We start from the raw sequence: 16,383 nt of genomic DNA on the forward strand, positions 1-16,383 counted from the left end.
TTTTTATGGTCCTCCTCAATTCTAGTACCTTTCTTCTAAGATTCCTTCCTATACTCCATATCTACATCTAGCTATATATCTATATCTTATATGTGCATAGTTATTTACTTGTAGTCTTCCCTATTAGAACATGAGCTCCCTGAGGGAAGAGACTGTTTTTGCTTTTCTTTGTATTTCCAACACATAGCACACTGCCAAGGACACAGTAATTGCTTAAAGTAGGAAAGACATAGTAAAGTCAGGATCGTGATCCGTCTGAAGACCTGTTATGTAGAGGAGGGATTTGACTTTTTCTTCTGCTTGGTCCCCCAAGGCAAATTTAATCAGTGGAATTCACAAACGAACAGATCGGGAAAAATAAAGAACTTTCTAATAATTAGAATTAGTCAGGTGAGAAAGCATTTATTAAGTACCTACTAAGTGCCAGGCACGGTGCTGTGCCAAGGGCTGGAGATGCAAAGAAAGGCAAAAGACAGTTCCTGTCTTCAAAGAGCTCACAGTCTAGTGGGGGAGACATGAAAACAACTATGTACAAACAAGAGAAATACAGGATAAATTCGAGACAATTCAACCGTGGAAATGGACTGCCTCTTGAAGCAGTGAGCTCTGTCACTGGAAGTGTCCAAGCAGAGAATGGATGAACCTCTTTCAAGGCTTTTCTGTGTAGGTGGGAGGCTGGGCTAGAGAACATCGGAAGGTTCCTCTCAGTCCTAAGAAATGAGGTGGGGCAGAGCAGGCGACTTTGGAAAACCAGTTTTTCCTCAGCCGCTCACACTGAGCAAGGGCTTTGCTAGGACAATGCTAAGATCCAACAAGCAGGTGTAAATACCCTGGTCACGCCCGTGGTAGGTATGGAGAGAGATACTATTGGTGGTAGGGAGAATGACCTCGGAGAGGGGATAGGCGAAGGAAAGCGCTGTAGGAGGAGCCAGGCTGGAGACCCATTCTTTTTCTCAGCCTTGGCTTCACGTCCTGTGCTGCGCTGTCTTCTCTTGTGCAGTCGCGGAGCTAGCGGTCCTCACGTCCGAATCCTCTGGCTAGATCTCCTGGCTGGGGAGGAGGCGACGTAGAGAACTCGGAGGACCGAGCGAATCCGAATTCTAGAGCATCTGGCGGGGGAAGCGGCTGCGGCGTCGAAAGGGACTGACTTTGAGAAGGTAGGTTTTGAGTTTTCATGAGACCTGAGCCGATGGTCTGAGAAAGGTAGAGAATCTGAGCGCCTTTGGGCAAGGTGGTCCAGGGAAGTTTCAACGCCTTCATTTTCTAGAGCGCATCCCCGAGGGACACTTTGGGCTGTTCTGGGCTGTTACGTCCGCAGGTCCAGGGTGTTGGGGTGTGGGAGAGTGGAGGGGATCACGAACGCGCTGCTTCCGAAACGGACAGCTGGCGATGCGGAGGTGTCTCTGGCTCTACCCTCCTCACCTGGGCACCCTCCGGCTCCCCAAGAACGTCCCCTCTAGGTTCCCCGAGTGTTCTTACACTTGAAGGAAAAAAAGCCCACCCCACCCCCAACCTTTAAATAAAACTCTCAAGGGCCTAGACGTTATAGGTAGGTGACCCTCTGTGTCTCACCTTTGTTAATTAACTTTTTTTTTGTGGGGAGTCACATCTGATGATTGACAGGTAATATTTCTAGGGTCCCTTTGCATACTGGACAGCTCCTGGGTATTCAGCAAGCTTTGAATAAATACATTTATCACACAGGAAAATTATGAAAATTAATTGGATTTAAACCAGCTTCAAAATTTGCAAGCTAGAATTAAAACTAGGTGTTCTTTAAACAGATTATTCATAGTTTATTAATTCAAGTAATTTATTAAGCACCTAGTAAATTAGCATTGGGGCAGCCTGCGTAGGTTGCACAGTGGATAGAACACTAGGCCTACGGTCAAGAAGACCCGGGCAATTAACCCTTTTTGCCTCAGTTTCCTCATCTCTAAAAATTGGCAAGAGAAGGAAAGAGCAAACCTCTCCAGTATCTTTGCCAAGAAAACTCCCAATGGGGTCATGAAGAATCCACAAGACTGAAATGAAATGACTGAGCAACAATAAAAAACAGCATTAATGGCAGAAAAGATGTTTATAGGACTTACGAATTTGAGCACCATTTCTATTATGTCTGGATACAATTGGTATCAGAAGAATTACTCTCTAATTTTCCAGGTGAGATTTGGAACTCATCCGTGGGAATCTTTAGCAATGTGAATGGAAAGGCTCAGGTGTTCCTTATTTCAAACTCTCTGTCCTTTCCTTCTGTTGTAGTATTTTGCAGGAGAGAAAATTCAGTATTTGGGGTGGTGGTGGGGGTATGTATCAATCTTGATTGGCGTTTGAATGTTCTTTTGGAAGCTTGGTATCTGTAAGACCTTGGTAAATGCTAACAGAATGACATATACTGTATTAAGAAAAAACTTTTTAAACAGTCTGGGACATGGTGAAGTTTTTTTTTATATCAAGTTTTTGAAATGCGCATGGAGCAATCATAAAGTATTATTGATTTGAAAGGATGAGAGCAAGCAGAAAGCAGATTAAATTATGTGACTTTTTACATGTACCCTTTTTAGGAAAGGCTACAGGAAGAATGGGCTGTATGTAACTAGAATTAGCTTTGAGAAAAAGTTGGTTTGTACATCAGAGTTAGTAGCGTGTTTCCCTGTCTCTATACAGCAAGTTACCACCAGGAAAGTGTGATTTTTCTAATCTGATTTTACCTCATTTGTTTTTGTCATATCACTATTATGATGAAAGCCATGGAGTATGAATTCCCTTTTAGCACATTGTTGTATATTGATTCAGACCGAATGCCCTATATAGTTCAGTCTTTATTTGGTAAAAAGCTAATAGAGGATGGGGATTATGATTGCTGTATAAGTTTTTGGTTGAAAATATTTATTGTTAATTACATTTATGAGTAGGAAAGAATGATGTAGAAATCTATGAAACAAGCTTTCCTGTATGTAATTTGCTACTGCCAAAATCTTAGTATGGTAGATATTGAAGCTAGTCAGTAGCATGCCTATGCTGATCATTTTTTGCTAGCACTGATAAGTAAAATAGCTTATCTTATTGGATCAGTCATGAAGTGGTTTAGTTGTTTTATACATACAAATACAGTGAATAGGAATTTTGAACTTTTGTACTCAAGTATAGCTATTGGAAGTGATGAGAAAATGTCTATGTAGTGTGCAGAGCACCATTTCTAGGATGTAGCAGTAAAAATATTCACATGCTCCATAAACATATGAATCTTTTCATAAGACCATCTGCTTATCTTTCCATTAAATCGTATTTATGCTTTAAGCAAGCTTCTTCTGTTTGGTTAATTTTAGAGGTAATATGTTGGAGAAAGCATGGTCCTGTAGCATTCCTTGTAGGTGAACAGATTTTTTGTGACCATCCAACATTTGTTAAGTTAGATAAGTGTTTGGATGAACTGTTTGGAAAAATACGTTTCAAGCCAAAAGATCTACTTAATCCCCTATGTGTAACTAATGTCTGCTCCTCACTCCTTCTATAGTGACCCTATTGCACTTCGATCTTTTTTTTTTTGGTCAGCATTTGGCATTTCATAAATCTACAATCTCTTAAACACACTAAATAGCTTAGTTTTAAAATTCTGGGCAGTGATTGAGCAGATTAGCCTGGGCCAATAGCTAAATAAGTATTCATTGAAACTGTCTGTGATACTGATCAACTCTGCTTCTCATCACAGGGATACTTCAAAGAAAAAAAATGCCATTTCAGGTGCTGAATCGAGTTTTCAGCCAGGTACTACCAAGATCTGCTTGCAGGTGTCCGATTCCGATTGTTCCTGTTAAGTTTTTCAGTATTTCAGCTCGCCAAGTTCCATCTGATGCCAACTTTCATTCTGCATCAGTTTCTGACACTGAGCATCCACGAGTACTAATTACAGGTTGGTTTTCAGACCTTTTGTTTCACTCTTATTTTCAGACATTTATGCATTACTATTTATTTGTTTGTTTGTTTGTTTAAACTTCCCTCACATTTTCCATGTGGACTGCTAGGTGGTGCAGTGGATAGAGACTCAGCCTGAAGTCAGGAAGACTCATCTTCCTGTGTAACCCTGGGAAAGTCACTTAACACTGTTTGCCTCAGTTCTTCATCTTTAAAATGGGCTGGTGAAAGAAAATGACAAACTCCTTTTGTTTTGGATATTTTGAGTATGAAATGCCTGCAGGACATTCAGCTTGAAATTTCTAATTGGCAATCGATGTTGCTGTTATGGAAGGGACCCTGGGGCTGGATAAATAGGTGTGGTAATCCTTTTCACAGAGGTGATAAGTAAGCTGGTGAGAAAAGTAGAGTAAAGATAAAAGGGCCCCTGGGCAGACTCTTGGGGGAGTGATAGGGATAATTAATGATCCAATAAAAGACTGAGAAGGAATGGTCAGATAGGTAGGAGAGAGCCTTGAGAGAGCAGCAGTGTCTCCCGGGGAAGAGAGAGTATCCAAGAGAAGAGGGTGAACAGAATCAAAGGCTGCATGCATAGAGGTCAAGAAGGATGAAGACTCAGAAACAGCCATTAGAAATGACATTTGTAGCTTTGGAGAGAGCAGTTTGTTGAATGATGAGATTGGTGGAGATAGACAGGATCCAGAAGCCAAGGGGAATTGCATTTCTCTCAGAGGGTTGGAGTATAGGCCCTGAGAACCCCCTTGAACCCTCCTTGAATCTTCCCACTTGATCTGGCGTTTGCCTGAGGCCATAAGTCTTCCCATTATAGCTAAACCCAAATCTCTTTACCCTTAACCTAGCCTAGCCCTAAGGAGTCTGTTGTCTCCAGGTAGCCTTCAGCTACTTCCCCTACCCTTAATCCCATTGTCTTGGTTCCTAGAGTCTAGTCATCCCAGTCCCATCTAGATCCTCTCAGATTTCCTCCTCGAGATCATCCCTGGACCCCTCCTCCCATCACCCCAGACTACTTCACCACCTCCCACAGTCTTTATATAAGATCCATCTTGCCTCCATGAAGATGGACGTGATATTCTTCCTGAGCTCCTCCTCGAAATTTTTTCCTTCTTTGGCATTTATGGTTGTTGTTGAGTCATTTCAGTCATGTCTGACTCTTCGTGACCACATTTGGGGTTTTCTTGGCAAAGATACTGGAATGGTTTGCCATTTCCTTCTCCAGCTCATTTTACAGATGAGGAAACTGAGGCAAACAGGGTTAGGTGACTTGCTCAGGGTCACACAGCTAGTGAGTGTCTGAAGCTGGATTTGAACTCAGAAAGATGAGTCGTCCTGACCCCCCCAACCCGGCACTGTGTGCACTGCACCACCTAGCTGCTCTATATTTATGACACTAAGCATTTCATAAGTGCTTGTTGATTGATTTTCTACTTTCTGACTTTTCCTATTTCTTTTACTTTTTCTCCCCTGCTCCTTAACTGAATGCATCACCTGAAGATTTGGTCCTTGTTCTTTTGCATTTCCATATACTGTATCTACTTTATAGATAAAGTTGGTAACTTTGGCTACCAATTTATAACTGGGAAGAACCTTAGTCATCTAACATAACTCCCTCATTTTGCAACTGAGGCATATGGGGCCAAGTAAGATGAAGTGACTTGCCTAGGTTTATGCGGCAGTTAACAGTGACTGAGCTGGCATTAGAACCTATATCTTCTAACTCAGCTAAATGCTCTTTTAAAACAGAAAAATATAAATGTGTTTCTAAGATACAGCCTATGTTGCAATGTCATATTTCCAAACGTTCATAAGAAATCTCAACTTGGATGTCCCATTGTCGATTCAAAGTCAGTGTCTCAAAAATCAAACTTACCATCTTCCCCTGCCAAAATACTTTCCCTCTGGCCAACTTCCTTTTATCTGGCATTGATATTCCTATTGTTCTGTTCTTCCATTTGACTGTGGCGGAGGGTATCTTGGACTTGATCTTTTAAACTCTCAGTCCATTTAATCACCTGTTAATTCTTCCTTCAAACATTCAGTTTTATTCTTTCTCTCTTTCCATTTCTTCCACCCTACGAAAGTGCTTTCCTCCCAACAAGCCTAGTATCGAGATAGTAAAAGTAGTAGCGTTTTTATTTTATAGAGGAGAGAACTGACCTCCTGGCCTGTGATCTAATAATAACTATTGGACACAGGACTCCAACCTAGTTCTCTTTACTCCCTGCATTTCACTATCCCAGCGTCTTTCCCATGGTGGTAGGGAGTTTTCTTAAACTTACATTTGAATGTACATTGGATAATGTTCTGGAAATTCATAGCGGTTTAAAACAATGAAGTCACTTTGTGTGTGCATGAGATTCTAGGAGATTGTTGAGTTTTCTCCATATCTCCCTGCTTTCCCACTCCATGAAGGGAGATTGTTTCAGAATTTAGACTAGTTCCCTAAGCTTACCTATGTGGTTCACATTTATCCTGGTTTGACATAGTCTGTGGTTATTACTTTTAATATATTAACATGAGCAAAACATTCTCAATGTAGATATTTCACACAAAGGCAATTAAAACTTGATTGAATTTGAATTTAATTTTCAACTCTTCCTCCTTCATTTCAGGAGGTCTTGGACAACTTGGAGTCGGACTTGCTAAACTTTTGAGGTAAAGAAATCTAAGAAATTAATTCAGGCTAGGTAAACATTTTTTTTTCTCTTGTCTATTGTCCTAGATAAACTGCTGGATATTGTTACTTTGGATTGCTTCTATCTAAACTGGAATAAAGACAAGGAAAGTGTAGACACTTGATTGAAGAAAATGTAGAAATGGAGTAAAGGAAGAAGAGGAGGAACAATGAAAAAGATGAGGAAATAGATTGTTTGGGATCCACCCTTTTCTTCCTGTTTCAATGAATACCCAGCACCTCTATGATCACCCAGTTTCTGAAAGACTGAGTGATAAGATTACCCCTAGCCCCAGGGACCTCACCCAAGGAGAAACTTAATTTCTGTTTAGCCTATGAGCAGAATCCAGTCTGGGTGAGCCTCTGCCTAGGGGAGGAATTCCCTATCCTTGGATCCCTTCCTCCCCTAGGGAGTTCTCTGTCAGAAGGCACACACCTGATAAGGTGATTCAGCACCCCGTGTCTGGTTACTGAAAGAAATTGATCATCAATTTACTGATTACAGGTTCGCCTAATTAACAGCTTGGTTACTAATTATCTAGAAATGCTGTCTCTTGGGGATTTTATTCATCACAGTGGGAATGGAACATTTTGGATGAAATCCAAAAACAGGGATAAAATGGATAATAATTGAATCTTCCTCAGAATTTTTATCTGGATTAAATGAGATATATGTAAAGTGCTTTTGCAAGTCTTAAAGGAAAGCATATTAGGTAATCAAACAACAAGCATTCCTTAAGTGAATAAAAAAAATCCCCATTCTCAAGAATCTTGCGTTCTGTTGGGAATATAATATGTACAATATATAGAATAAATAACAACCATTACAAGGTGGCTAAAAGGTAGATAGTGAGAGAGGGTGTTTTAGTAATCGGGATCAGGAAAGACTTGGTGTAATAGGGGTGATGTTTGACTTGTGTCTTGAAGGAAGGCGAGAATTCTGTGATGGATAGGCCAAATGGATAGTGAGTGTAGTTGGAATGTTGGCAAAGGGAGCACAGAGAGAGGAGTACTGTCCAGTGAAGCTGGAAAGATAGATGGTGGGCCAGGTTATAGTTTTTGTTCAGTCATTTCAATCATGTCTGACTCTTTGTAACCCCATCTGGGGTTTTTTTTGGCAAAGATACTGGAGTGCTTTGGCAATTCCTTCTCCAGCTTATTTTACAGATGAGGAAACTGAGAAAAGCAGGGTTAAATGACTTGCCCAGGGTCACGCAGCTAGGAAGTATCTGAGGCCAGGTCTTTAACTGAGATCTTTCTGACTCCAGACCTAGTATTCTATCCACTGTCCTACCTAGCTGCCCCAGGTAGCTTAGTAAATTGAGGAATTGGGAGGTTGGGGAATTTAAAAGAGCATTTTCATGAAAATTGAAATCCTCCAATATAAAGAGTTGTGGAGAAGAGAGAGACAATGAGTCAAGTGCTGAACTTCTTGAAAAAGGAGAGAGAATGACCACTGTGCTGGTATGTAACAGCCCCTGTGATCATCATTTGTACAGAAGGAACATCAAAAGGGAGGTTGTTGAATGATCATGACAAAAGGGAAGGGTGGAAATAGCATTGGGGGAAAGAAGAGTATTTCAACTCCTTCTCCAGGTCAGGGCATGTGGATGAGGGGATAGGCAATGCTGGAGGGCATGGCCAGGACTGTGGCCGGTAGAGTTGTCTGTGGGAAGCCAGGTCTCAGTGAGTACAGTAGAGTCTGAGAGGAAGAGGTCTAAAATAATGGGAAATTTGTTCAGGGAAGTCCAGAGGCACAGTGGAAGAGTGTATAGGATTAGAGTGGGACATGAATGGACAGGGTCAAGAGGATGAAGATGGAGAGAACGAAAGAGGATTCGTTTGTTCTTTCTAGGTAGCCAGTGATTAAGTTGTGCAGAAGACAGAATAATAGGGAGTTAGAGTTTGCTAGTGAGCGGCAGATGAATTGCAATGCTCACAGTGCTGACTAATTGGTTTTCCTTCCAGGAAGCGGTTTGGAAAGGACAATGTGATCTTGTCTGACATTAGGAAACCTTCTGATCATGTTTTCTACAGTGGTAAGAGACTTGGCAAGACTGTTTTGGAGGGGTGGAGGAAAAAAGGAGCTGTTTGAAAACTGTCTCATGTTTTCAGTGTGGTTAAACACCATATAGAACTTTGTAATATATAGTATTATATATAGTATATACCATATGGTACTGTACGTAATATATAGTAATACTATAATAACTTTGGGTAACCTTAAACTTAGTTTTAAGAATGAAGGGGTCTGGGGAATTTGACGCAATTTTTTGTCATGTTCTATGAAATCCTATTACTAGTACTGTTGCTTCTTCAAGAACAGGACAGTTTTTTTTTTTTAATTTGGCTGATGTTTGGTCATGGTAAAGTTTTTAGGATTAAAGTCTGGTGGATTTTATGCTCTTTGATTCCTCCAATTGATTATATTAAAATTATCTTTGAAGGATCTGAGTTAGTAAAAATAAAGGCAAAAAAGGTAGTTGTTTCTATTATGAAGTAATGGCAGAACAAATATAAAGTTCAGGGGAATTAATCTCCTTGTTTCTAGACCGGATGGTTCCTAAACGGCAACATAAAACTTATTCTGTGAAAATAAAGATTTAACACTTCATGAACCAAGTACCTGTATATTATAAGAGACTGTTCACTCCAGATATGTATTTCTATATTCAAGTATACAGTCTTCTCCTACCATGTATTTTTTTTCCTAAGAGTTTCAGCATTTGAAGTAGGCCTTTGGACTGAGATACTTGAAATATATTTCCAATTTTTTTCTTTTTAATTAAATTCAATTATTTATTTAAACACTTTATTAACTACTACATATTGAGTATTGCAGATAAAGTGCTGTGTGAAATAGTAGGGAAATAAAAATGAAGGGATGATGTGGAAGTGGGAGGATGCATTAGGAGTCTGTTGCAGAAGTCCAGGCAGTAATGGCACCCTTTAGTAGAATAGTGGCATAGAGAGGAGGGGATGCACACAGACCGTATTTCAGGGGTAGAAAAGCTCAGCTTTTTGAGGCGAGTTTGGGACCTCTGAATGAGGCACTATGTAGACAGTCAAAGTGTGATTTTGGAGCTGGAAAGAGCAGTCTAGGCTAGTGATGAGAAGTTTGGGATTCATATGCATAACAGTAGTGGTTGAAATCACTTGGGAGTGAATGAGATTGTCTAGGGAAAGAATATAAATAAGAAAAGAGAGATGAAAACCAACACTTTGAAAAGTACTGTCTTTAGTGGTTGGGGAGACCTTAGGGACTGACTATTCAGTCATTAAGTGAAGGAAACAGAAAGTAGATCCAGCAAAAAGGAAATCAGAGAAGAAAGACTATCCAGAAAAGGGGGAGGAGGGAGCCAGCCATTTTAGATTCTACAAAGAGGTCAAGGAAAACACTAAAAGAAAGCCCATTTATTTGTTTTAAAGTCATTTGGAACTTCAGTTAAATGGTGAGGAGAAAAGCCACATTTCAAGGGTTTAAGTGAATGAATGGTGAAGGAAACTGATGCAGACCAGTTTTTCAAGAAGTTTATCAGCGAAAGGGAAGTAAAAGATGGGAGTGTAGCTGAATGGGATAGAAGTTAACGTGAAAGAGGTTTGTTGGGGTTTTCTTAGGTTTGGGGAGACCTAAGCATGTTAGCAGGCAGATGGGAAGGAGCCAGTGGAGTAGAGACTGAATATGAATGAGGAAGAAGCAATGATTGTTGGAGCAAGGTCCTATAAAAGGTTGGAGGGAATGGGATCAAATCACAGCTAGCATTTAGGGAGTAAGGATACCTCTTCCTGTGGGGGGGAAAAAAAGAAAAGAAAATGAATGCTGCTGCTGAGAAGTTTGGAAGAAGCAGAGAAAGACAACTGAGGAAGCTCAACTGAATTAAAACTTTTTTTCAATCAACAAAAATCTACCTTCTCTCCCTTCCTCTCCCTCCCCCAACCTGAGAAAGAAAATCACTGCTACAAACATCCCACATTGTTAACAGTGAGCTGCTTGATAACTGTTTTAATCAACTACCTCTGGTTACCGTTACGAGTTAATACATAACTGACAAGTAACTAGCCGTGGAAACTTGTAGGGTGTGAGAGGGTTCCCAATAAAAATGAAAGGCAGAAAAAGGCAAGGTGTATGCTTGGGTCTTTTTTATATTTGTGATTCAGTCCGTGATATTCTAATTTCTCCCTCCGTTGTAGGGCCATTTATTTATTCTGATATCTTGGATTATAAGAACCTTCGGGAAATAGTGGTTAACAATCGAATCACATGGCTCATTCACTATAGTGCCCTGCTAAGTGCCGTTGGAGAAGCGAATGTACCATTGGCAAGAAATGTAAATATTACTGGTAAGCTAGCTTGGGTTTTGTCCAATATGATTTGACCATTTTTTCTAGTTCGTTTGATTGGATGAGATTTCTTTAGATCCTGATAAATATTGTTTTGTTTTGTTTTTCAGGTTTGCATAACATTCTGGACATTGCAACAGAACACAGTCTGCGACTCTTTGTGCCTAGCACTATTGGTGCTTTTGGACCTTGTTCCCCTCGGAACCCAACCCCTGATCTCTGTGTTCAGAGACCTAGAACCATCTATGGAGTGTCCAAGGTTCATGCAGAGCTCATAGGAGAAGTAAGCATTGCCTGACACAAAAACATTCTAGGGGTAGAACACTTGAAGTATTGAAGTGTTTTGCATAGCTAATGATTCATATTTAGGGAAGATAACAAGAAAATATTAACATTAGCTAAATTTTTGTGTAGACTTAAATGTTAGACCTCTTGGATTCTAAGTCTCCTTCTCTATTCTGTTCCACAAATCTGTTTTATTATTTTTCAAGAAGTATCAAATAGTTTTCTTTAGAGTACATCTGATATCATATATAGTATCAGAATTTTAGAGGTAGATGATCTGAGAGGTCATTTAGTCCCCAGTATCCTCATTTTATATATGAAGAAACTGAGCCCTAGATAGCTAAAATGACCTCGATTGGGTCTCTCTAGAAACTCAGATTCTGAAATAACTCTTGACACATCTCATGTTTGCAGTCTTTCCTCTTCAGCATTCCTTCAGCTCACGGTAATAAATTGTGAGACTTCAGGAAAATAGTGCTAGTCCTTCCTCATAAAAGGTTGCAGATTCCTACCATAAAACTTTTTTCTTCCTTTTTTGGGGTGCTCACAGAAAGACTATCTTGTGCTATTTTATTTCCCATAGAAATTATAATTCTTTGCGATGCAAGAAAATGTAAGGGTCGACTACTTTAACCTCAGTGTTTGTCATTAGAAAAAACTTAAGTCTTTAGAGAATTCTAACTGCTCTCACATACATTTTTTTCTTTATTGGGAATTCCACCCAATATTTCAATGTATAAAGAACAACAGAAAAGGAAGATTGTATATGAAACTGAACTGTTATACTTAGAACATTTTTAAGATGATAGTATAGAATCTTATACCATCTTGGGGAAAGTAAGCTATTTCTTTGTCATATTTCTCTGAAAGATTTTAGTTTCTAAAATTCTTATGCTTCTTTTTTAGTATTATCATTATCGGTATGGCTTAGACTTCCGGTGCCTGAGGTATCCTGGAATCATTTCCGCTGACTCCCAGCCTGGCGGAGGAACAACTGGTAGGTGTTTGCCTCTGTTTCTTAGTGTCCAAAACAGATTAAAAAAAAAAAGCTTTCACTTAAAGAATTAAAGTCACCTTGGGATCAGAGCTTTCTTGGGAAAGTAAGACTGTCATCTCTATAAGGTAGTATGCATTTTATTTTATATTGATAATATTTTGTTTTCATGTAATAGTACTTCCCAGTAAACAATATCCTGCTTCACTTTGAGTTCCTTTCAATTAAAAAACAGTTAAGCAAAACAGTCTAATATGATTATGATAGGATTTTTGACAGTGCATATAACTTTGCTCTTTTGTAGTTTACTGTACCTTAGTAGGAAGGAATTGTGAGCCAACATTAGCCTTTGTATCTGGCCTGAGTTTTATTGTCATTTAATGTTGACTTTACTTACATTACAGCTGTCATTCTGTATATTCCTTGGATTTTTTGCTTTGTGTAAGTTCATTCAAGTCTCATTTCTCAGAATTCTTTCTGTTGTATTCTGTATAGTGCAGTCATATACCATTATAGTCATAAAGTTTGTTGAGCTACTTACTAGCTGATACAAAAATGTTGACAAGTTTCCCCAGTAATGTATTATATTAACAAATCTTGTTATTATATTAATATACTTCTCATTATCATCTGTGGTGCAACTGGATGGGTATGAACTGGTTATGACCATTATTTCTTTTGGGATTTATTGTGGTTTATAATATAAAATGTTAGTCTAAACCTATTTTCTGCCCCTTTTTTTTGAGGGGGTGGGGAAGGCAGGGCAATTGGGGTTAAATGACTTGCCCAAGGTCACGCAGCTAGTAAGTGTGTCAAGTGTCTAAGGTCGTATTTGAACTCAGGTCCTCCTGACCTCAGGGTCAGTGCTCTACTAGCCACCTAGCTGCCCCTATTTTCCGCCTTTTAAAAAAAATAGCAGTTCTTGCTTGTTCTTGGGTTTATTGAACTCTCAGTATGGGCTTGTTGGATTCTAGGTCCTCTTTTTTTTAGTCTAGTCTACCGATCTACATTATTTTTCAAGCAGTACCAAATAATTTTCATCAGAGTGCATCTTCCTTTTTTTTTTTCCCTAAATCTGTCATCCCCTAGGAAAAGTACTTGACATGAGGCTCTGGAACCCATCTAGCATAAGCCTGTTAGGAACTGTAGTGCATTGCAAATTCTGCCCATAATATCTCAAGTTAGCCACACTTGTTACAAACATATGGAACCCTAGTGATGGTGTGAAAGACATTGTTAGATCTCTATTATTCTTTGAATGTATCCCATTATTATGCTTATTAATATAGACATACCGCATTACAGTTGACTTTGCATTTATGAAAAGAGTTTTGTTTTTATGTACGCAATTTAACTATTAAATAATGGGTATGATCAGACTCCATTTCAGGAATGCTGGTGGTATACTCCATAAAGTTGTTATGTGAATGATTTAAAGTAGGTTTTAATTTTCATACTTAAATAATAGTATGAACTTTTTTGGAATGTAAAGTCCCCATTATCTCCTAAAACAAAAATCAACTAATATGACTCTTTCTTAGATTATGCAGTTCGGATTTTCCATGATGCTATAAGAAGTGGCAGGTTTCAGTGTTACCTGAAACCAGACACTCGGCTTCCCATGATGTACATTGATGATTGCCTTAGAGCTACACTGGAAATCATGGAAGCTTCTGCAGATTCTCTCCCCAAGAGAACTTACAACATCAGTGCCATGAGTTTTACCCCTGAAGAACTGGCACAGGAAATTGTCAAGCATGTACCTGAATTCGAGATCACATACGATATAGACACAGTTCGCCAGGCCATAGGTGAGTACGCTGCTATAACTACCTAAAATAATCAAAACCAAGCTTCTACTTTTAGCACTTGTCTGCCCATGTATCACATGTAGATGGCTTTAGGTGGTACAGATAAGGTTAAGTTAGTGGAGAGCCGTAGAAATCGGTGTTCTTCCTCTCAAGATCATTGTTGCTAGCCCCCAGAGGTGCTGATGGAAGAAGATAATCAGCTTTGTAGTAGAACCTGTCAGAGACAAGAGCTGTGGTATATCCCCCTAAAGTTTTTTTATAACATAAGGTAGGCCAAATGATGAAAAAAAAATTGAGGCTAGAATTATATATTCCCTGTAGTGCTATTTCAAACAATCGGTTTATATTTTACTGCTTTTTTAAGGGCTGGTTATTTTTTAAATTAAATTGTACGTAAAACAAATAAAAATATGTTTCATGTTTTGCGTTGCCATTCTAAGCAGAGTTAGGAGGAATAGCTAACATTGGATGGCAGAGCCCATAATCCAAATACAATGTTAAGCTAGAACATTAGGATGAAGGTAATAAGAGGAAATCCAACACCACACACACACACACACACGCACATGCATGCACACATGCACATATACATTTTACACATTAATCAACTTCCCAGCTACATGATAGGAGGTTATAGCTAGACAGTGGTTGGTTTGGAAAAGTTCTAGGGGTTTTAGTCTACAAAGTCAAGATAAGTCAGCTTTTTGATAAGACATCTACAAGATCTTAGACTATATTAAGAGAAGAATTGTGTCCAGTACAGGAAAGTAATAGTTCTGCTTTATTACACTCTGGTTAGACCACACCTAGATAATTGTGTTCAATTCTAGATGATACATTTTAGGAAGGACCATATGGACAAGCTGGGGAGCATCCAGAAGAGAGCACTGAGGATGGTTAGGGGCACCAAACTCATGTCATCTTAACCTTACTTGAAGGAACATAAGAACATTTATCCTGGAGAAAAGAAGGTTGAGGGAGCACTACCATCAAGAAGGGTTCATGTGGAAGGAGAAATAGACTTAATGCTTGGCCCCAGAAGGCAGACCTGGAAGCAATGGGTGGGAGATATAAAGGCAAATTTTAGTTTATTATAAGAAGATATTCAATTAGAGTCATTCAAATATAGAACAGGCTGCCTTCTGTGGCTTAGTGTTTCCCATCACTGGAGGTCTTCAAGCAAAAGGGTGCATCACTACTTACTAAGATTGGATTGCTTGGTCTTCAGGTTCCTATGAAAGAAGGAATTCTGGCTGACAGCAGCATTCTATTTTACTAATAAGCTTCTACAACACTTAAATGTGAATGCCTCATGCACATGTTATGCTGGTCTTTTGTATTTTTTTTTTCTTTGTAGCTGATACTTGGCCAATGAATTTTGATGATAGCAATGCACGGAAGGATTGGGGATGGAAACACTACTACGATCTTCCTGAACTGGTGACAACTATGTTCAATTTCTACACCGCTGAGTCCAGAGCTGTTCATGCCAATTAACCAGAAGTAATGGTTACTGAGTCCCCAGGGAATATGAAAGAGAGATTCTGAAATTAGTTTACCATGTTATAAACCTTGTAGCTTGTGCATTATTTTGACTAAAGGATGGTAGTTGGCTCTTGGGTTTAACAATAGCTCACATACTTGGTGGGAGACTTCTCAAACCAACTGCACAGTACTTTTAAAATGTTCTTTTTTTCTGATTTTATTCTTTATTAGTATTAGTAAAGTATTATTAGGACTTTGAAGGAATTTTTTTAGTCAGAAATATTTTTTAATGAAAGACTAAAGACTTTACAGTTAAATGTGAGTCTATCATTGGGAACTGAGGTGTATTTTTTTTAATCAAGATTTTTTTATTCTTAATTTACAACACCCAGTTCCACATGATTTTGAGTTCCAGATTTTCTTCTCCCCGTCCCTCCCCAAGATGGCATGGAATCTGATATATCTTCTACATATAACTTTGCATTGAACTTATTTACATAAAAGTCAAGTTGAAAAGGAGAATTATGACTAATGGAATGAAACATGAGAAAGAAGACACAAAACCAAAAAAGAAAACAAAAACAAAAGAGAAAAAAAGGAGACCAAACAGTTTGCCTCAATCTGCATTCCATCTCCATAGTTCTTTCTCTGGATGTAGATAGCTCTCTCCCTCATAAGTCCCTTGGGGTTGTCTTTGAACCTTGTATTGCTGAGAAGAGTGAGGTCCATCAAGGTTAATCATCACAGAATCAATGTATCTGCGGTTATGTATAATGTTCTCCTAGTTCTGCTCCGCTCACTCAGCAATAAAGTCCATGTCTTCCCCATTTCTTATGGCACAATAGTATTCCATTACATTC

At 39.0% G+C, this 16,383-nt stretch overlaps 1 protein-coding gene across 1 annotated transcript; it reads left to right on the forward strand.

Moving 5' to 3' along the window:
* Window positions 1-969: 969 nt before the first annotated feature.
* On the forward strand, window positions 970-15,922 carry LOC118843960 (L-threonine 3-dehydrogenase, mitochondrial-like). The gene is made up of 9 exons (XM_036751761.1): window positions 970-1,157; window positions 3,713-3,913; window positions 6,546-6,588; window positions 8,576-8,646; window positions 10,799-10,948; window positions 11,059-11,231; window positions 12,140-12,230; window positions 13,769-14,038; window positions 15,396-15,922. Exons 2-9 carry the CDS (start codon window positions 3,733-3,735, stop codon window positions 15,533-15,535), a joined length of 1,119 nt encoding a protein of 372 aa, XP_036607656.1. The 5' UTR covers window positions 970-1,157; window positions 3,713-3,732; the 3' UTR covers window positions 15,536-15,922.
* Window positions 15,923-16,383: the final 461 nt, after the last annotated feature.

The sequence above is a fragment of the Trichosurus vulpecula genome, chromosome 3, assembly GCF_011100635.1.
Source record: "Trichosurus vulpecula isolate mTriVul1 chromosome 3, mTriVul1.pri, whole genome shotgun sequence".
In the NCBI taxonomy this organism is placed as follows: domain Eukaryota; kingdom Metazoa; phylum Chordata; class Mammalia; order Diprotodontia; family Phalangeridae; genus Trichosurus; species Trichosurus vulpecula.